Raw genomic sequence first — 19,719 nt, forward strand, 5'->3', positions numbered from 1 at the left:
GCAGACCATCATTTCGTGGGATATTGTTTTGCCCAGGCCAACGACCAATCACCGAACACGATTTCCCGGCCTCTGCGTTTGTTTTCTTAATAAGGTGCTGTTATAGTCCTAAGCCACACCGCCTGCCTCATCGTCTCGCAGAACTGGGGCCTAGCAGATCTCTGTTTCGAACTTCCTCCGTCTATAATGCGAGCTATCAAATTTGGGATCTACGGGCTACTGACAGTCACAAAACAATTTCTCTTGGAGATTTCATCAGCAACAAGTAATCTCGTGTGTACTTTGGGAGGTTTGGTGACTAGAGCGGGCAGAACCAGTCGGCGATCCAAACGCAACTCATAAGTGAATCGCCTCACCTGAGCTATAGAATAAGGTTCGATCGAGTTGGCCAACCGTCAACGGAGCATTATCAAGCTCCGAAGCAGCCCGCTAGGTCGATATCGAAGCCTGAAGGTGGCTTTTCAATATTACAGTCGAAGCTTTCGGAAAGAACTCCTGAGTCTTGACAAGCTCTCCAGCTCTTATCACGAATCGCTACCCGACTAATGATCCACTCTAGGCGCTGCCTCTAAATCAGAGGAAACACTAACCTTCTGGCTCCATTTCAGCCCCGAGCCTGGGCTGCGTTGAGTCCCCAGCTTCTGCGCCTAACGCCCAACAGTTAAGGATCAATCATCCCGCACCTCGTGTACGAGGATAGCGTGTACAGAAGTACGGTTATCACGGGCAAACGAGCAGAGTACCGTACGCTTGTCACAGCGCCGCCGATACCTACTCTTAGAGCTTGGGCTTGCCACAGGGCGGTACAGGGCAGGTCAACCTTGCCCTGAATAACTTGAACTGGCATGCGATGGCAGAAACAAGGCAGGGTCCGAGCTGATCGAGGGATGCCTCCTTTTCTCTCTGGCGTGCATCCAATTGCATCCTCTACCCATTTCCGTCCGTCCCGTTTTCCGTTCTTCGGGCTTACGAGCGGCGACCACAACTCAACCTTTCTTCCTCTCCTTTGTCACAACAACAAAAACACACATGGATTGATGATTCGGGTGGCACTGACCAGCGCGAACGGCCGAAGTATTGATGTAATTTTCCACTTTCCCGTTTCCTGGAGGCTCCGTCATGGTTGGTGATTCGTTACCGTCAGACCCAAATTTCTGATACAGATATTTCATCCAACATCGGGGTATCTTTTTGAGTTGACTAAATGTTAGATCGATCGGTTGACATTGAGAACAGCCAAAGTTTTGCGCGAGGAGGCTGGCACTACTGGCAACCTCTACTGACGGGAGAGTTACTTCCTGGCTTCGAGAGCTGAAACAGCCGGCAAGAAGAATGGGAAGTTAGACTCATCCATCGCCATCGTACGCCTAAGTACTCTGTTGTGTACGCAGACGGCACAGAGACAATGTCTCTCTATTAATGGGCCGATCCAACATTCCACCTACCTCAGACAACTTCCTCGCCGTCTATCCAGATCTCGTGGATATTCTAACGTCTTATTGGCCGGCCACAGCTGACCAGTGTCGGTTTCTCTGGCTCGTGGCTTTCCCCTTCCCGTGGGCAATCAGCCAGCCGGGTTTGGAGGAACGGATGTGGAAATCCGTGGACTGTACGGGAAGAGACGCAGAATAGCCTAGCTCATGGCCGCTGGATCCTAGACAATGTGGACAAGCTCCAGTGGATTTTTTGTCCCTGCAAGATGAGGCCACTTCCAATGTGCGTTCTGGTATTTGTACGGGGTATTGGTAGGGGAATGTATGGTGGTGGTGGCCATGGATGACATTTGTCGTGTGGCAGAAGCTTACTGGGGCATGTGATGCCCAACCACTGCAACTCGGCTGCCACGGGCTGTGTGGTCTGCTGGCATCGGACCCAGTTCCCCATGCTGCGGCCCAAATCACATGCAGTGGAGGCTTGCAGCTTGGGGTGAGCTTCCGCCGGTCCAGCCGGGCAGCTCCAATGACATTCCCCATGCACCAATCCACCTCGTAACCTCAGCGTCTCACACAGCTACACAGCTTGCGGAACTTTTGGACAAACTTAGCTCAGGCGCATCTGAGCTATCTGCCCAGAAGAGAGACATAGATTGCGTTACCACCCGTCTCATCACTCTTTTGCTTTCACAGCGAGCCACACGGGCAACCACACTGCCGGGCGGCTGTCCGCCAAACGATGACGTGACCTCCCTTCAACGACCGACAACCCACCATCAAACGAAACAACCGCCAGCGCATCCTCTACTACCACAGTCATACGCCCTTACGGATCATGGACGAGTATACGGCCGACCTCTTCATATCACGCGGCGATGCCTCGGATCATCAGCCGCAAGCGCAGCCGCCTCCGACTGTAGTAATCGACGAGTGGCCTCACGATTCCGACGTCAGCGAGAGCACTCCATCCAAGAAGTCACCCTCCGGCCTGCGCTCGCGCATCGCGAACAACCTCAGCAAGAAGACGAGCATCCAAGACCGTCTAGTCGAGAGGTAAAGCCTACTTTCCCAAAGTCATGACACTATCTCTCTCGAGGAAACTTGATGCTAACTGAAGTGCTCCACCCAGGCTCCTCCAACAGGTCATCCCCGAAAGCTCCGATGGCATCACAAGCGGCGGCGACGACCCCCTCGCCCCGGGCTTCTCGCCGGACAAGACGAGCGCCTTTTCCGAGCGGCCCAACTTCAACATCACCACAATGTCCAACAATTTCCGCCGCTTCAACGCCCGCATCGGCGTCGTTTTCAAGTTCCAGGCCCGCGTCGTCCGCCTTCTAAGCTGGCGCCGCCCAACACACACCCTGTCCCTCCTCGCCGTCTACACCTTTGTCTGCCTGGACCCGTACCTCTTGACCGTCGTGCCCCTCGCCGGCTTCCTCCTCGCCGTCTTCATCCCCTCCTTCCTCGCTCGCCACCCGGCCCCGCCCTCAGGCACCCTATCCTCGGAGCAATCCGTCGGCTACTCCCCAAGGGCCCGCCCCTCGCCCCGGCCCGGACGGTGAAACCCGTCAAGGAGCTCAGCAAGGACTTCTTCCGCAACATGCGCGACCTCCAAAACTCAATGGACGACTTCTGCGTCGCCCACGACGGCGTCGTCGCCACCGTCCTCCCCATCACAAACTTCTCAATGAGGCCCTCTCCTCGGCCCTCTTCCTCGCCCTCACCCTCACAACGGTCCTCATGACCACTTTCGCCTCCCTCCTCCCCTGGCGTCTCATCGCCCTCCTCGCAGGCTGGGCCGTCATCCTCTCGGGTCACCCAGCCATCGCTCCCTTACTGACACACACCCACGACACCCACGTCGCGCCCCACGAGGCCCAGGCCCGCTCCAGCGTCGACGCCTGGATCGCGGGCGACATCATCCTCGACTCGGCGCCCGAGACGCGCGAGGTCGAAATCTTTGAGCTCCAGCGCGCGTCCCACGACGAGTGGGAGCCCTGGCTCTTCTCCCCTCCCCTACGACCCGCTCTCCCAGCCCCCGCATCGCCGGCGACCGGCCCCGCGGCACGCGCTTTCTTCGAGGACGTGCTGCCGCCCGACGGGTGGGTTTGGTCCGAGAAGAAGTGGGCGCTGGATCTGTGGAGCAGGGAGTGGGTGGAGGAGCGCATCATTACGGGTGTCGAGGTCGAGACGGAGGGGGAGAGGTGGGTTTATGACATGTTTGATGAGAATAGTGCTGGTGGTGGTGGCTTCGGAGGTCCGGTGGACTCGTCGCCGACGACGATGGGGAAGGGGAAGGCGAGGGTTCCTAGTGCGCCGCTTTCGGGATGGGAGGAGGGGGAGGACGGGACGGGAAGGAGGGGGAGTGGAGGCGGCGGAGATGGGTTAGGCTTGTCAAGAGGCGGGCTACGACTAGTACTGCTTGAGGGGTTGGATGGAATTGTATAGTATGATAATGATAATGACATGAGATCTAACGGGCCAGTCAGTCACTTCCGACGTGACCCTTCAACCTCACGGTGGACATGAGTTTCTCCCTAAACTTGAGACTGTGCACCTCGATGTATCCTCTCAGTTAAAGTTTGAATGTACTTGGATGGTTGAATCACCCATCATGGCAGCTATTAAGACATTTATTTTTATTTTTAGTTTTATTGGAGTTTGCGAACACACGATCATGGTAAGGTTATCTAGGTGCGAGCGTCGTCTTTTGCCACCCCAGGTTGTTACCTGAACGAATATCCTCACGTGCGTGAATAGTGGTTGGATATTACTTTGCACGTTAGCTTCTCCCCTGTCTGCCGTCTCTCAGATCAAGTCTAAATGCCGCCCCTGTCCGGCATGCCAGCCGGTTAAAAAAAGGGTTTCACCAAAACCCCAACCAACACCAAAGGGAAAAAAGCTAGGAGAGACGTTCCCTTCATTCCATCTTTCGGATTAGGTATTTCCATCCGTCAAACTGCCTGACCTCGTCCCATCCATCCAAGTGTGTTCCTGAGATGAAATTCCCCCATCCCATCGTTTTTTGGGGAGGCAATCTCCCGCCTCCACAGAAAAGAAGAAAAAGAACCAAAAGCCATCCGTCATCAAATCATGAAGTCGTATTCTTATCGGCGAGGACCATCTTGTCGAGAATCTTGTGCACGCCCTTGGTCAGCCCGCGGCCCTCGTCGATATCATCCGCAATCTTGCGCGCGCGGTCAATGAGCACGCCGACGACCTGCTTGGTATACTCGAAGCTTCCCGTGCTCTCCATGCGCGCGACGGCGAAGCGCTTGACCTCGACGTCATTCGTCTTCTGCCCGAGGATGTTGATGAGCTGCAGGTTGGACGGGTCGGAGCGGATGCTGTGGATGATGGGGAAACTGAACTTGCCCTCGGTTAAATCCTCGCACATGCCCTTGTTGTCCGAGTACTCCTTGGACGAGAGGTTCATGTAGTCGTCGCGAATCTGGAAGATGAGGCCCATGAGGTTGACGAGCTCGGAGCAGTCCGTCAGGCTGCGGGACTCGGCCTGCATGAGCTTGATGCCCAGGCGGAAGAGGCCGCCCGTCTTGTTGCCGACCATTTCGAGGTAGTCCTCCTCCGTCGGGCAGGTGAGGGTGTCGCGCCAGAAGAGGTCCATGCCCTGGCCGCGGTGGAGGTGGACGAGCTCTTCGGCAAAGATGGAAATAGTTTTGGGGTTCTTGAGGCGCTGGAGCTCCTGGAGGGCGCAAAAGTAAATGTAGTTGGCCGAGTTGATGGTCTGCGCTACGCCAAAGATGTTGTGCGCGACGGGGAGGCCGCGGCGGAGGGAGGACGAGTCTTCCACGTCGTCGATGAGGAGGGAGGCCGTGTGCAGCATACCGACGACGTTTGTGATGACATCGATGCTGGCCTGGGGCACCTCGAGCCAGACGTTGAAAGCCTGGATGAGCTGGGCGCGGAAGTCCTTGCCCGGGTGGGCAAAGAGGTAGTCAAAGGGGCCGGTGATGACCTTGTCCTTCTCCTCGGGCCAGGTCTTGCGGGTGAAGTTCAGGTCAGAGGTCGCGTAGCGCGAAGGGTCCGGGGGCCGGGGAGGCTGCATCGTGAGGGTGAAGGACGTGGCTTGGTTGGTTCCCAGGGAGGGACGGCGGGACCGGTGAGAAGAGTGTGAGAGCGAGTGCTTGTGGGCGTGAGTTTGGCCGTGACCGTTGTTGGTGTTGGCGTAGTTGGCGCGGGAGAGCCAGTCGGTCTCGGGGACGGTTCGGAGGGGCCCTTTGGAGGTCGCGGGCGTGGGCGCGGCCGCGTGGGCGGAGAGGGAGACGGGAGCGGCGGCGGAGTGGTGGCCGATGGAGGATTTGCGCGAGGGGATGACGTTTGGCGGGGAATGGGGAAAGGAGGAGGAGGGGTTGGCAGTATTTGTATCCGTAGAGTAGGAAGATTTGTCGGCTGCTTTTTTTGAAGGAGGAGAGGACGACGAGGACGCCGACGGGTTATTAGGCACCATCGCGAAAGGGAGTCTTCTCCAAGGGACTGGCTGCCAGGGGAAGAAGCGTGGCTTCTTATGGACGCCTGGTAGGGAGGACCCGGTCAAGGTCTCACCACCAGCACCAGCAGCTGCAGAAGCTACAGCTGCGGGAGCTCCAGGTGTTGGCTCAAGCTCAACAGAGCTCGCGTGGGCTGGGGATGCGGCGTTGTGGAGCTCTGGCTGGTGGGTTGTGATAGAATCGGTCAGCTGGCGCCGTTGCTATAAGGCCGTGTAAACGTCACCACTTGCTCAGCCAAGGTGAGATTCTGCCTGGGGGTGAGGCATAACTCTGTGAGGTAAGGTAGGTTGTGAAATGGTGTGGGTGGTGGATTGGATAGGAGCGGCATTGCGGCAGGCAATTAGTTGATTGCTGCATATGCGAGTGCTTTTCTGCCAGTGTCTGTATTGGTCCGTAGACTATGTGCATGTGCTGTCTTTTGGCGGGGAACAAAATGAGATGTAGACCGTCATGACTTTTCTGTGAATAGGACCTTTTCTCCACCCATTGCTGCAGGGGAATAGGCGTAGGCAAGGATGGTGCGTGAACCGGAATAGCAAAGAGGAAGAAAGGCCAAGCTGGGTCACTGAACCTTGCTTGGAACGGCCTTGGTAGGATCCAAGAGGGACGGTTGTGGCGGGTACCTGAAAAGTCCTAGACAGACCTGCAGCAGACAATCAAGGAGAAGAAAGTATGGAAGAAAGCAACAAGGCAAAGAGAAGTTGGAGATGGACAATCACATGTCAATGGAAAGCAGTTTGCGCACCTTGAACATGCAGCAGGAGCAGCAGCAGGACAGCAACAGGAGCAGCGATGGGAGCTGTGGCAGGAGCTGATGGAGCCGCAATTGCCCAGGGCAGAGCTCAGGTCGTTTGTTGGAGCTCTTATCGATTGATGGTGGGGAGATAAGGCAGGTCCCGTAACCTAAGGTATTCGGGCTTATGTTGAGGCCGAAGGAAGGAAGGAAGACGTCATCCAAATTCGCGGCTGGTCCTGGGGGTCGGGATTCCGTCGATGCCGAGTTCCTAACGGGCGCCGCGGACTTTGGCCCGGGTGGTTGGCCGGAGAAGCAGCGGTGGGGGGGAGGAACAGCAGAATAAAGACAAGGGACCGGATATCTCGGTGTAGTGATGACTCGTCTAGTCGTTGCTCTCCCGCTTGGTTGATGTCGAACAGATGAAAATGGACTGGAGAGGGGAGGAGAAGAAGAGCAAACCGGGCGGGTGCTCGAAAAGAGAGAGGTTCGTGCGAAGTCTCCGTCTTAAGAATCGGCCGGAGCACGGAGGAGACACGGACACCACCCACCTCGAGCCAACTGTGAACTACCTTACCGCAATAAAGAGTATTGGGGAAACGGGCTTCTAGAAGAGGAGGAGAGCGAGGCACTAACACATTACGGAGTGCTGCGTAGACACTAAGTTCTCGGATGTCACCCAAAATCCTCCTGATCCGCGTGCTTGTCGCCCGTCACTCTGTCACCCCTTGACCATGTGCTTCATCCTGCCAGACTAGCCATGTACTGTGACTCGTGAGGCCTCGTCGCCGTGTAATAGACCGGGTGAGAAGGGGAAACGGCAGTAGAGAGGGCAGAGAGAAAGGTCGCTCGCTCCGAGTCGGAGCAACTCTAGACACTTGGATGTGCCATCCCCTCGCGTCTTCAGGTTTCATCAACGTTAAGTGCCGGTGTTAAGCACCCGCAGCTGCTGTGACGGGGCCGGCAGAGAGGTTTACCTTGTGCCATTCGACGCCGCCTCTCTGCAGGAGCCAAGGCACACGGCACACCGCACTTCAGGGTCATAGATCAGGGTCAATGTCAAAGCCTCGCTTATTTCTCAATCTCTCAACTTCCACAGCCTTGAACCCTGCTCGCTCTCCGAGTTCCCATGCATGGAGGATCAGGGAAAGAAGAGAGCTCATGCAAGAAGGGAAAGCCCAAGATGCTTAGTCTCCCGGCCCGTGCCCCCCACAATGCCACCCAAAGAGCCAAAAAATGCGCTAAACGCAGCCCAATGGCTCCCCTAACTGACCCGCTTAGCTAAGAGACGGTCACCAAAGTGACCAATCAGACACCAGACTTCCTCTTTAGGCAGCGCTACATCCCCATCCCAACGTGCTGGATCGACCCGGTTGCCGGGGCAGTAATCGTCCAACGCAACACAAACAACCCGCATTGTCCACCAACATCGTCGCTTTCCACCTTCTGTTGTATCTCGATGCTACCGGGTAGTCGCTCTCATGAATGACCACCTGCGCATGCGCCCTCGCCATTGAACTTCTTATTTTATTTTTGCCTTTCGCACCTCCCTCGATACGATTCTCGCGCAACTGTCATACGCCGCCGCCTTTCTCTAGATCCCCAGAGGACTTGTCCTCGCCAGCCTTTCTTCTTCTCTTTTTCTGTATTAACAATATCCAACGGTGCTGCTACTTTTCAGACTCGACTTCTGTCTCTATCCTTCGATCCGACACAACAGCATCTCATAGCCACCGAATCATACACAAGTCACATCACCGAGAATCGCATCGCATCGTCTCTTTTGTCTTTGCCATATTACACCCGATACCCACATCCTACAATCAAGCCACCAAGCCACCGCCCATCACAAGAGCTCACTCACAACGTTAGACGCAATGGAGAACCTCCTCAGCCTCGCGTTCGACGGCCTCTCCTCCTACGACGGTCCCAAGATCCGCAAGGGTCTGCGCCAAGTCGAGGGTCTCCTCGCCCAAATCTGCCTCTCAGCACCGGCCAAATCGAGGTCACCCACAACAGACGACGATGCGTCCCATAACAGCGGAAAGTCTCTAGCAGACTTGTCAGATGACCCGGCCTTCCGCGAATTCTTCAAGCTGCAAGAAGGATTCGAGTGGAACGTTGCCTTGCGCCTTATCAACACTCTTGACCGCCTGATGGGCAAGGGCACCGATGGACAGAATGACCTCCTCATTCTCAGCTCGCTGGATCTGATCCAGGGCGTCTTATTACTACATCCGCCCAGCAAAGCCCTCTTCTCACGAGAGCAGAACATGAACGTAGGTCTCCACCGACTCTCCCACCGTCATTGTTCAAAGCAGAACACTAATTCCAATCTCGCGACAGCTCCTCCTCGACCTCCTCGAACCCGTAAACTGTCCCGCGATCCAGTCCGCCACCCTCCTGACCCTCGTCACCGCCCTCATTGACACCCCGACAAACACTCGAACCTTTGAAGCCCTCGACGGCCTCCTCACCGTCACCTCCCTCTTCAAATCCCGCTCCACCGCTCGCGAGGTCAAGCTCAAGCTCGTCGAGTTCCTCTACTTTTACCTCATGCCCGAGGTTCCCTCCATCCCCCGCGCCGACGTCCGCTCCTCTGTCCCAGCCATCCACCAGCGCAGCCCAAGCAAGCTCGCCGGCGCCTTTGGCAGCGCAGCTTCCACGCCCGCCTCCACCGAATCAGGCCGGAGCCGCGCCGGTAGCGAATCCGCCGACACCATGACGACCGAGGAGAAGCAGGAGCTGCTGGGCCGCCACCTGAGCAATGTCGAGGATCTCGTTAGGGACCTGCGGACGTGCACGCCCTTTGGCGGTGTCGTGTGCTAGCTGTTCTCGACAAGCAAAACTGCTCATCTTCGGCCGGCATTTGTTGTTTTCGGGTTTCTTATCATCATCCCAGGGAGTTGGACTCTTGTTCGTGAACTCTGTTATCTCTGTCCATTGCATGGTTCATCTTGTTTGGCGTTCTCGTGGAGGGTACGATTACTAAGGTTTTACACGTTTCGGGCGTCGTCATTCATGGAAACGTAGGCGAGGAGTTTTCTTTTCCATTATTCTTTTCGTCTGTGGCCAAGGAAGGGGAGTTGCTCATTCCAAAAGTTTCCCTCTATCAGAATCGCATAATACGTATTGTCAAGTTGCGTCCCCTTGAGTATCGTGGAGGCATCAGGAAGAAGAGAAGGAAACGCGCGCATGTGCTTTTTATCGTTTATCAAGCTGTATCATTATCGTCGATTATCGTTTGTGCTCCAATTCCTGGGGGGTCCGTCTCAGAAAAGACTTGAGGCTGAATTTTAGAAAACATCTTACTTTGAACAACAACCTTGCTCCGTTTGCTCCTTCCACGTCCTCCTATCTCTCCCTCTCCCTTTCCGAGGGAGCGGGACCTGGTGACCGATCAAACATGCTCACGCTCGCGATACTCCGCGGCGTCATCATCGATGGCGTCGGCACAATCGACGAGGGCGGCGCCCCAACAGACACGGACGAAGCCATCTCGGACCCGTACAACTCGTACCGCCCCTGCGTCGTCTCCTCCTCGGACCCGGGCGTCTGCATCTCCCTCAGGCCCCCTTCACGTCCTTCCTCCGGCACGGAAGTCACGCTGTGGCCGTAGGCGTGACCGTAGCCGTAGCCGTAGCCCCTCTTCCCGCTCCCCGAATCCCCAATCTCCACGGGCGCGACAACATCGTTGGGCGAATGCGCGTGAAGCGGCACGCCTCGTCCTCGACCGGGTGTACCCGCCCTTCCCCCTCCGCCTCCGATCCCGGCTCCCGAGCCATCGGCCGGAGACAACCCGGTCTCGTCAGTCTCGGTATACGGCCCCGCAACGGCGTCCGGACCAAAGTAATCTTGCGTCGCGCCGCGACTGGGTCCGTTCGGGCGGGACCCGGACGTGACGTCCGATAAGGCACGTACCCCGCGACTCGGCCTCTCGCTCCCGACGCCGGAAACTCCTCCTCCTCCACCTCCTCCCTCTTCCTGCTCCCGTTCCTCGACTCCGCCCGCCGCCGCCGCCGCTACGCTCAGACATCGTCGCCGTCCCCGTCACAGTCCCCCTACGCCGTCTCCTCACAAAACAAAACCACGCGAGCGCGCCGGCGAGAGCACATCCCACAACAGCAACGCCAACCCCTGATCCCAGACTTGGCCCCCTGTCGACAATCCCCCTCCTCCTGTTCCGCCTTCGGGGACGGTGGTATACCCCACATCCCCCGTCGCCGTCGGGTTCCCCGCCGCGCACCCGGCCGTCCCGCTGACCACGGTGCAGTGCATGAGGTTATCGCAGCACCCCGCCGCCGTATCATCGCACGCGTGCTGTGTGGTGGCCGTACACTGCGGATCAGCGGGCTTTAGCCCCCCCGTAGCGGAAGAAGATGTAGATGCTGAGACCGTGCTCAGACAGCGGCCGCCAGAGACGCATGTTTGGCCGTAGGAGCAGCAGCCGCCGCCGAACTGGGATTCGCAGCGGAAGGCGGAGGGGGAGGGACAGGTGCGGCCGCAGCAGGCTGAGGATGTTGAGAGGGAGGTTGTGAGGACGGCGGAGGCGGAGGATGCGCTACCGGTTGTGATGGTTCGCGAGACGGTGGCGGTCACGGTTATTGTCGTCGGGCATTGGTAGGCTGTCGCGGGGCAGTTTGAGTCGCATAAGGAACCGAGGGGGCAGCACCAGGGTGAGTTATCGGGTTTGACGTAGCAGTAATTTGTGTTTGCGCAGCAGGTCTCGGGGTGGCCTATATCAACGCCTATTGGGGGGGAGGGGTTTGGTTTGTTTAGTTTGATGCATTTGGTGATGAGTGATATCACTTCTCCTTCTTCCTCATCTCCTGAGACGCAGAAGATCTTTGGGGGTAATACGAGGGGGAACCCGAGGTCAAGAACGGAAGTCGAGTAAAGGATATTGAGAACTTTTAATAAGAGGTTTGTACTTACAGGAATGAAAGTTCGGGTTACATATCCCGCCGTCGCGGACGGCGAGCCTCGGTGCGTCGATGAAGAAGCGCGGTACGAGACCGGCGCCCCCGACGGCTGGCGACATGTTGACCGCGGCATATCTCTGTCTGAAGGCCGCGTTCGGGCCGGTGGCCACGGTGGTAGCGGCCAGCGCGAGGATCGCGAGGAGCTTCATCTTGTCTGCTGCTATCCCGACCCCCCCAAGAACAGCAAGGTTTGATCGAGATAACGTCGAGGAAGGCCGATTGGAATGCCAAATTCAATTAAGACCACATTGCTCTCGATCTACGAAGCTTTGTAGAAGAGAAGATGAGATATTTTCCCGCCAGCCTGCCTGTTGGTGGTGGTGTTGGTGGTGGTGGAAGCCTCGGAAGATGGGGGGGTGTGTGTGTGTGTGTGTGTAACAGCGAGGCAAACCGCGGCTGAAAGTGAAAAGGCAAGGGACGCAGAAACAATGGTGAGCAAGCAACTTGAAGAGTGGAGGGGGAAAGATGACGGTAATTAATGTAGGTAAGATGGCGGCGCACAGAAAAGGCTGTTGCTGCTGCTGGTCATGCTGCAGCATGCGCCTAGATGGAGGGAAAAGTAGCATACATCCATCATGGGAAATGGACGAGCATGTAAGCAAAAAAAACCCCATTCCCTAGGCGGATTGCACAAAGTTCCTCGGGTTTGTAGGAGATATCCTTGTGCTTCCTATTTCTTCAATCTTGCACTTGCACGACCTGACTTCAGGATAGAGAACATTGGAGAAGAGAATTACCAACGAGGTTGCCCAGCTTGTAGTCAAAGGCGCGAAACGAAACCACTCGGTTTGCTCACGAGTACCTTGTTCAAAGCTCGATTTGAAAATGCAGAAGCGGAGCGCCGTTCCTTCTCACTTGCCCCTCTCGGTCGCGCGCCGAAAGGATTCCTTGTAATCCGTGATGGAAATGATTGGTTAGCCTGCTCTTACTATCCCATCTTCGTTGGTTCGTTTCCCTTGCTGTGCCTCTGGGCTGCATATCGGGAGACCACCCAACCTCTCTCCCTCGTGGCGACGCAGAACATAATGAGCTTGTTCCTCCGAGACTAGCAAAGATGGGACTCTGGCTGTGTGAGTAAGTACCCTTTGGAGCGCGATATTTGGGGCACCTTGGTCGCCCAAGGTCGGAATAGAACACAGGACTTGAGGATGTAGCGAAGAGTGCCTGGGTAGATGGATGGAGCGTCACACCTTTGAGCCCGATCCCAGTGTTAAGTCTGCCGGTGTAACATTAGACTCGCGCTTCTGTTTGTAGGTAAATTAGGTCAGTCGCAACGCATATGAGAATGTGGTTATGAGGAAACCCACAGAGGGATTGTCCAATGGTCATGAATTTAGACAAAAAGGAAGGTTCAGGGCGATGCCGTGCAAAAGGTTGGAGACGAACCTGTACGGTTGCGCCTGCGTTTCAAAGAGAATGAGAGAGAGAATGAGAGAGAGAGCAGCCAAAATGCAAGCAACATAAGGATGAACAACGCATCCGACTAACAGACGTCAAACTGACAACTCAACAACTTGGGACTCTATACTATAGCAATCCTGGAAAAACAACAAACTGGAGATATCTAAAGCGGAGCATTTCAGGCCCGACCCCCCCGACGACGGATGGCCGGCCCAAAGCGCCAGAATGGAAGACGAAGCTCGCCGGGCGCGGGCCTCGACCAGACACGCCCGCTAAGGCTAGCGCCCGAACTCCCCCGCAGCAGAAGGTATCTGTGCAGAAACGGCAGAATCCCGAGGCCACAGGCGGTCAAGCCACAGAAGAATCGAACCCCACCAAACGAATCTACCTTTACCCCTCCACCCACCTCCTCCCCTCCGATCGAACTTTCTCATTTTTGAAGATATTCCCAAACGGCCAAAAAAAAAAAACCACATCCAGACATCCCTTCCACCCGCGACCCGCGACACGCACAAGTGCATCTCCATCCAAACCCTGCATCGAATCAATACAATAATAAAGAAAGAAAAAAAAACAAGAGGACAAAAGGAGCACAGCAAACTGCCGAAACGCAACGAAAACCCCACCCGCCATCCCGCGCCATTCATCACCACCACAACCACACCAAAACCACACAAAATGACAACAATACCACCACCAGAGGGCGCCTTCCCCCTCCCCGCTCCTAACCCACCAAACCTCAACCCCGCCAACCCTAATAACCCAAGGCGCAGAAGCCCGCCTCTACCACACAACCCACCTCTCCCCCAACCGCCCAGCAGCCCTCAAATACCGCCCGCCCAAACCCTACCGCCACCCGACCCTCGACGCCCGCCTAACCCGCTCCCGCATCCTCGCCGAAGCCCGCGTCCTTGCGAAATGCCGCCGCGAGGGGTGTCCCGTCCCCGCGCTCTACGCCCTCGACGAGGTGGCGGGTTGGTTGATGCTCGAGTGGATCCCCGGTGCGCCGGTGAGGGTTCGGATCAACGAGTGGCTTGGGGAGAGGAGGAGGAGGACAACAACGGCAGCGATATCAGAAGAAGGAACATCAGACGCGACGACAGCACCACCACCACCACCACCCAAAAAAGACCCAACGGGCATCAAACACCTCATGCGCAGAATGGGCACAGCAATAGGTCAAATGCACAAAATCGGCATCGTCCACGGCGATCTAACGACGTCAAACATGATGCTCCGCCCACCGAAATCGCCCTCGGACGCAGACGATAACAACGATCCCCTCGACGGCCAAGTCTTCATCATCGACTTTGGCCTCGCAAGCCAAAGCACCTCGGACGAGGACCGCGCCGTCGACCTCTACGTCCTCGAGCGCGCCTTTGGCAGCACCCACCCGCGCGCAGAGGCCTACTTCCAGGACGTCCTCGACGCCTACCGCGACTCGTACAAGCAGGCGCCCGTGACGCTCAAGAAGCTCGAGGACGTGAGGATGAGGGGTCGCAAGAGGAGCATGATTGGTTAATTAGTAAGGTCGAGGTTGCCGGGTCAGTTACGGATGGACATTGTTTGGAAATATTTCGAAGCTTTCGAATCTACTTGCGGAAAGATGGCGGACACATGCACCTACAACAAGCTCGCGGAGATTAAAATCAAAAGAAATGTGAGACACATGACGGCATGGAAAAGAAAGTCGGATCAAATTGATACCCGTAGAGTATTTTGGCGTGTTTTGCCGTTTCTACTTGATTCGCTACGTCTTCCTCTGTCTCCCAACATGTACATATTCTGTACTTTGTTCAGTCCATCATGTTGGTCCTGAGAGGTGCATTCTGTCTTGATGCCATCTATAGTTGCCCCCAAAAGTTCGATAAAGCCCCCATCCCCATAAAAAAAAAACCCCGACGCCAGGTATAAAGTAATAATGCCCGTGTGATATAAAACGCCGTGTCATGCTATTATTAGTCGATTTCCATAACGACTTTCGAGACCCAGCTCATTGTGTGTGAGCGTTTTTGTCGAGACGCAATATCGGCCGTGACGCGCAAGCATTTGCCCCCAATCTGCTCTATTCCTGTTTGACGAGACACTTTGTCTCAAACCACTTTGCAAATCGCACCGTCGGGATATCAAACAAGCGCCAGAAAACATCGGCGGCCCAAATAACCGCAGGAATGCAGCCGAAAGATCCTAGAACGAATCCCGCATTGTACCACCAACCCTCGAGGCCGGTGATGGCGTACGCACGTCTCTCAATCATGTAACCAACGGTGTGCATGACTGGTCCGTGCATGAGGTAAAGTGCGTAGCTGATCTTGCCGAGATACTGGATGGGAGCAAGGTTGAAGAAGCTCTTCCATCTAGGAGAGTGGCCAACGCAAAGAACGAAAATGACAGCTCCGATAGACTGCCAGAATCGGTATCCTTCCTCCGTCCACCACTTGGGAATGAACGTGCAGAGCCAGACCCAGCCAGGAGTGATTTCGTAGTTGATGTCCGGCTGGCACATGAAGTAGATGGCAAGAATACTGAGCATTGCCCAGAAGAAGCCCTTGAGTCTGCTCCCTTGGGGACCGGCGGCGCCATTCGAAGGAAGGACCGAGGGCTGCGGCACAGGCGTGTTGTTGCCCATGACCTGATCGTATTCCGCGAGCATCATGCCGAAGTAAAACAGCAGCAGCTCCCAACGGTTGTTTCGGTAGGTAAAGGCGATGATTCCCGAGAGGAAGAGAAAACGGAGTCCGGACCGTACACGAGCCAAGCCGATAAGGGTGATGAACAAGTACATGGAACAGCGGAATTCCACCGGGATAGTCCACAGGTGCACATCATAAGCTAGGAATGTTATTAGCAAACCACAACACGAAAAGTCTCCGTCTCCAAGATCGACTTACATGTGCTTCCACCAAAGCGCTCCCAGCCGAACACGTGAACAAAGTTGAACATGCTCCAGACCCAATCGTAAAACTGCTCCGAGAAGGTGTCCAGCGGCTTTGGGTGAGGCTCCATAACGTTCTTGTGGAAAGCCCGATCAATGGCAAAGTCTCTGGTCCATTCGTATACTCCAAACTGGAGCAGAAGCATGATGCAAAAGGTCGAGATGGCAGTCGGCATGTACAATCTGATGAAACGACGGAAGATCAAAGATGTCGTTGTCACGGAGAATTCCTCCATGTTTCCGGCCCTAGCAAGCTTGATCGGCTTCATGGAAAGAGCGTAACCTGAAATCACGAAGAACAGGCAGACCGCTGGCGGACCTTGGTAGAAGAGTCGGAAGAAGGGCATCTTGAGAATATGGTAGTTCTTTTCTGAGGAGCCCCAGCCTTCGGCAATTATGAAAGCTTGGTAAAAGTAATGGCAGAAGAAGACGAAAAGCGCGGCTAGGCCTCTCATGCCGTCGAGATGTGATGTCGGGAACAGCTTGTCGGTTCGGCCTCGTTCTCTCGTGAATCGGCTCTGGACGAAGCTAGGTAGTAGGAAGATGAGGCCGCGAATGACGGTGACCCTCCATGGTATTGCCCGCGTGTAGCCAACTACACCCCGGGCGACGGTTGACCATCGTGGTATCGCAAAACGGACTTCGAGGTCGGCCCTACCGCTCTCGCTCTCGACGTCGGACAACGTCTTCTCGTCTAGGAGTCCCATACCCTCTTCGTGTGATAGGGACACTTTTGAAGCAGCGTGTCCGTTCATTGTCCTGCAATGGAACTGGCGAGCGGGTGAATTTTGGTGTTGGTTGAGTGGGTATAAGGGGGCTCTCGAGGCCAGGCGGCAGGTAGGTAGGAGGTACAGTATCAAGCAAGTACGGCTTGAACAGGACAGGGCCAGAAGGAATCAAGTAGGAGAGGAGGGGGGAGGCGGAGGAGGGAACGAGGTGGTTTTGATCCGGAAGGCCCTTGTTATTCAGACGATCTGGATCTGCAAAAGGGAGGGGCGAAAGGAGAGTGACGGTCGGCAAGGGCAGGTAAATGTAATTGGGAGCAGACACAGAACAGACAGGGCCTGTGAGAAAGGATGTTTCCCGAGAAGGAGGTACCGCCGCTGGCTCAGGCTGGCTGAGAAGCGTGGGTGTTGCTGGGTGCTGCTGTATGCGGCTGGGCGTGTGTCTTGTCTCGTCTCGTCAACGAGACCGTGACCTTGACCTTGACCTTGTTGATGGGACCTGGGCTCAAGCAGGACCTTTGGGGGAAGGGGATCCAAGACCTGGGATACCTCCGCGACGTAGCAAAGGCGTGGGCCCTTGGGAAGAGGGAATGTGGAGAATGGGTACAGGAACAGCAGAGGGAAAGAAAGGGATTGGTAACTGTGAAAGACTGAGAGTAAACAGGCCAAAACGGAAAAGAAAAGGGTCCGGCTGGGCTGAGATGGGAACGACACATTGGAGAGCTCAGCGCATAAACGATTCGAGGTTCCCGGTCTGGCAATAAGAGGAGCAGGACGGGTTGGTCTCCATAGGATGTGCCAATGTGGGGTTGATGCCAGGCGGCTGTGACCTCAGAAGTTGAGAAAGACGTGACTTTCGAGGCGAGCAGAGTTGGGAGAGAGCGTCAGTGGTGTGGGTAGATGGGGGCCTGTTTCAGGGTTGTGCAAGAGTGGGAAAAGGTTCAAGTGTGGCAGCTATGACGGGTTTGGGAAGGGATGCACCATGGGAAAAGACCAGGTGCAGTGTGCAGAGTGCAGAGTGCAAAGGTATCCGTAAATAGGTAGAAGGTGCATTCAAAGCCTCGTGTTATCTCTGTTTTTATTCAGTCTTTTGTTTCCTGTTGCCCGTAACGGAAGGTTACGTTTATCTTGTGTTTTGGTGTTTGGTGTTTTTTTGCTTCTGACGGCAAGAGAGATAGATACCTTAGAAGAAAAGGTGGAAAGTGGGATACCTAGGTAAGGAACTCTTTCCTTTCTTGATGTTGAGTTTAGAGGGCCCTTGGAACCATCGAGGAAGGGACGAGGGAGTGGGAAGGAAGGCACCTGCCCACTTTCAGTCTGTTCGTTCCTGTCTTGTCTTGTCTGACACGGGAAAGGCAAGAATGACGGGACTAATAAACTGTAATTTTGGTTTGATGAATGGGAAGGAAAGGGAAGGGGAGGGGAGGCAGCTGAAAGGCAGCACCAAGTCACAAGTGAACACCACCGCGGTAGCAAGAGAGGGAAAAAGTCAAGAGGCTCGTGGGTTTGAACCAAACGAAGGATGTGGAAAGGACCCAGCCGAGGCGCAGATGTCAAGCAAGTCAGTAGGCAAGGAAAGGATGAGCGCCGCTGACTGTGCACCAAACCAAACCTCAGACTTTCTCTGCTTCTCTGATGATCGGATTTCTTCTCGACGCGGTGCGTGGTGTGTGTGTGTGTGAGTGTGGTAGGTGAGCAGACCCGAATGATGAGCACGGTCGCCGAACGGTCCAATGAGCTAGATGCAAAAGAAGGGATGAAACGATGGAAGTAGGCCGGTCGTGACAAAGTACGAAGAATGACCGAGGCGAAGTTGGCTGATGGAGAGAACAGAGTACCTACCGAGTATGTGTACCGAGTATGTGTGTCTAAACTAAAGTACCTAACGATGAGACGGAGAGTAAAATTGAGAAGGGGTGGGAGGGAATTGGGGAGAAACAAAATAGCCTCTATTCCAATCCAATCCAACCCAGATTGTTAAATCGACGAGGCTAGAAACGTAAGGTACAACGTTCTTTTTTGCAACGGGTACCTAGGTTTGGGAGCATTTGGTAGCGTAGCACTTCCAGTCTACGGATAGATTGTAGCTTGGAAACTTGCAAGTAAAGTTATCGCTCTCAAGAAACATTGGGTCCAGTCGCGGAGACTGGGGCAACTTGGGGCGGGAGATAGAAATGGGGCCGCGCGGTTTCACACTTATATGTAATATCGAAGCACGTCCAAAGAAAGTGGGATAGGCTCGAAGAGATGGGCGGGCGGCCGGTAGACCAAAATAAGCAAGGACTGTTCAAAAACATAAAGGGGAAACAAAACGATAAACGATATCATTTGAATGAAGCGAGACGAAGCAAGACAATGCTTGGAATGCAGTATCGGCAAATCTAATCTGTTTATTGACTTTGCTACATGCACCTGGCTATTTACTAGGGATGCATACACAAACAAACCTGCCAAACAATCTGAGTGAGAAAATTCAAAGTAAAAATAAACAAAATAGAAAATAAAACCTACAAGAATCCAAGACACTGTCGGCATCTGTCAAACGAAGAACAACCCGGTGAATAAATTTTCTGGAATGGTGCGTAACATGACTGGATATTGCACACTCGTCCCAGTGTCTGAGATACGCAAGCCACGCAGGGTACGTAAAGGGCCTACGGAGCCAATCAATCAATATTGGATCCAGTCCCTCCTCTCAAAGTTCTCGATGTCGTCGGCTCTTCTCCAATGGATCCTACCAAACCTTGGAATGATCCAATAGAAGCCTCCAGTCCCCCGATTCCCCTTTCATGGGGACATGGAGAGAGAGGGATGGATATCCTCTTTTCCTCCAACAAAGTGGAACCCCCAGTCCGCCGCGGTGCGCCGCCCATCATCTCCCGCCCCTCCTTCCTCCCTCCCTCTTGAGTCTTTCCGCCAGGCGCATCACACCTAGACACCTTTCTGCAGAATAGTCTCAACGGGGTGGAACGTATGACCGTTCAACGGCTCGTCTGGGCATG

General features: G+C 55.0%; 8 protein-coding genes across 8 annotated transcripts; 5 read left to right on the plus strand and 3 right to left on the minus strand.

Moving 5' to 3' along the window:
- Positions 1-2,268: 2,268 nt before the first annotated feature.
- On the plus strand, positions 2,269-2,995 carry PEX29_1 (Peroxisome size and maintenance regulator; the record flags this gene model as incomplete). The annotated part of the gene is made up of 2 exons (XM_053194817.2): positions 2,269-2,486; positions 2,563-2,995. 2 exons carry the CDS (start codon positions 2,269-2,271, stop codon positions 2,993-2,995), a joined length of 651 nt encoding a protein of 216 aa, XP_053047697.2.
- A 178-nt stretch (positions 2,996-3,173) lies between these two features.
- On the plus strand, positions 3,174-3,881 carry PEX29_2 (Peroxisome size and maintenance regulator; the record flags this gene model as incomplete). Its single annotated transcript, XM_065757254.1, has 1 exon — positions 3,174-3,881. The coding sequence occupies one exon, from the start codon at positions 3,174-3,176 to the stop codon at positions 3,879-3,881; it is 708 nt and encodes a 235-aa protein (XP_065614023.1).
- Positions 3,882-4,524: 643 nt separating this feature from the next.
- Positions 4,525-5,901, minus strand: BTS1 (geranylgeranyl pyrophosphate synthetase; the record flags this gene model as incomplete). Its single annotated transcript, XM_053194816.2, has 1 exon — positions 4,525-5,901. The coding sequence occupies one exon, from the start codon at positions 5,899-5,901 to the stop codon at positions 4,525-4,527; it is 1,377 nt and encodes a 458-aa protein (XP_053047696.2).
- Positions 5,902-8,551: 2,650 nt separating this feature from the next.
- Positions 8,552-9,503, plus strand: N0V96_004885 (uncharacterized protein; the record flags this gene model as incomplete). The annotated part of the gene is made up of 2 exons (XM_053194815.1): positions 8,552-8,953; positions 9,021-9,503. 2 exons carry the CDS (start codon positions 8,552-8,554, stop codon positions 9,501-9,503), a joined length of 885 nt encoding a protein of 294 aa, XP_053047695.1.
- A 577-nt stretch (positions 9,504-10,080) lies between these two features.
- Positions 10,081-10,293, plus strand: N0V96_004886 (uncharacterized protein; the record flags this gene model as incomplete). The annotated part of the gene is made up of 1 exon (XM_065757255.1): positions 10,081-10,293. One exon carries the CDS (start codon positions 10,081-10,083, stop codon positions 10,291-10,293), a length of 213 nt encoding a protein of 70 aa, XP_065614024.1.
- Positions 10,294-11,074: 781 nt separating this feature from the next.
- Positions 11,075-11,805, minus strand: N0V96_004887 (uncharacterized protein; the record flags this gene model as incomplete). Its single annotated transcript, XM_065757256.1, has 2 exons — positions 11,075-11,235; positions 11,610-11,805. The coding sequence occupies 2 exons, from the start codon at positions 11,803-11,805 to the stop codon at positions 11,075-11,077; spliced, it is 357 nt and encodes a 118-aa protein (XP_065614025.1).
- A 1,210-nt stretch (positions 11,806-13,015) lies between these two features.
- Positions 13,016-14,579, plus strand: BUD32 (serine/threonine-protein kinase bud32; the record flags this gene model as incomplete). Its single annotated transcript, XM_053194813.2, has 2 exons — positions 13,016-13,020; positions 13,760-14,579. The coding sequence occupies 2 exons, from the start codon at positions 13,016-13,018 to the stop codon at positions 14,577-14,579; spliced, it is 825 nt and encodes a 274-aa protein (XP_053047693.2).
- A 543-nt stretch (positions 14,580-15,122) lies between these two features.
- N0V96_004889 (uncharacterized protein) lies at positions 15,123-16,747 on the minus strand (the record flags this gene model as incomplete). Its single annotated transcript, XM_053194812.1, has 2 exons — positions 15,123-15,889; positions 15,949-16,747. The coding sequence occupies 2 exons, from the start codon at positions 16,745-16,747 to the stop codon at positions 15,123-15,125; spliced, it is 1,566 nt and encodes a 521-aa protein (XP_053047692.1).
- Positions 16,748-19,719: the final 2,972 nt, after the last annotated feature.

The sequence above is a fragment of the Colletotrichum fioriniae genome (genome assembly GCF_027942845.1).
Source record: "Colletotrichum fioriniae strain IMI 355084 chromosome Unknown scaffold_5, whole genome shotgun sequence".
Classification (NCBI taxonomy): Eukaryota; Fungi; Ascomycota; class Sordariomycetes; order Glomerellales; family Glomerellaceae; genus Colletotrichum; species Colletotrichum fioriniae.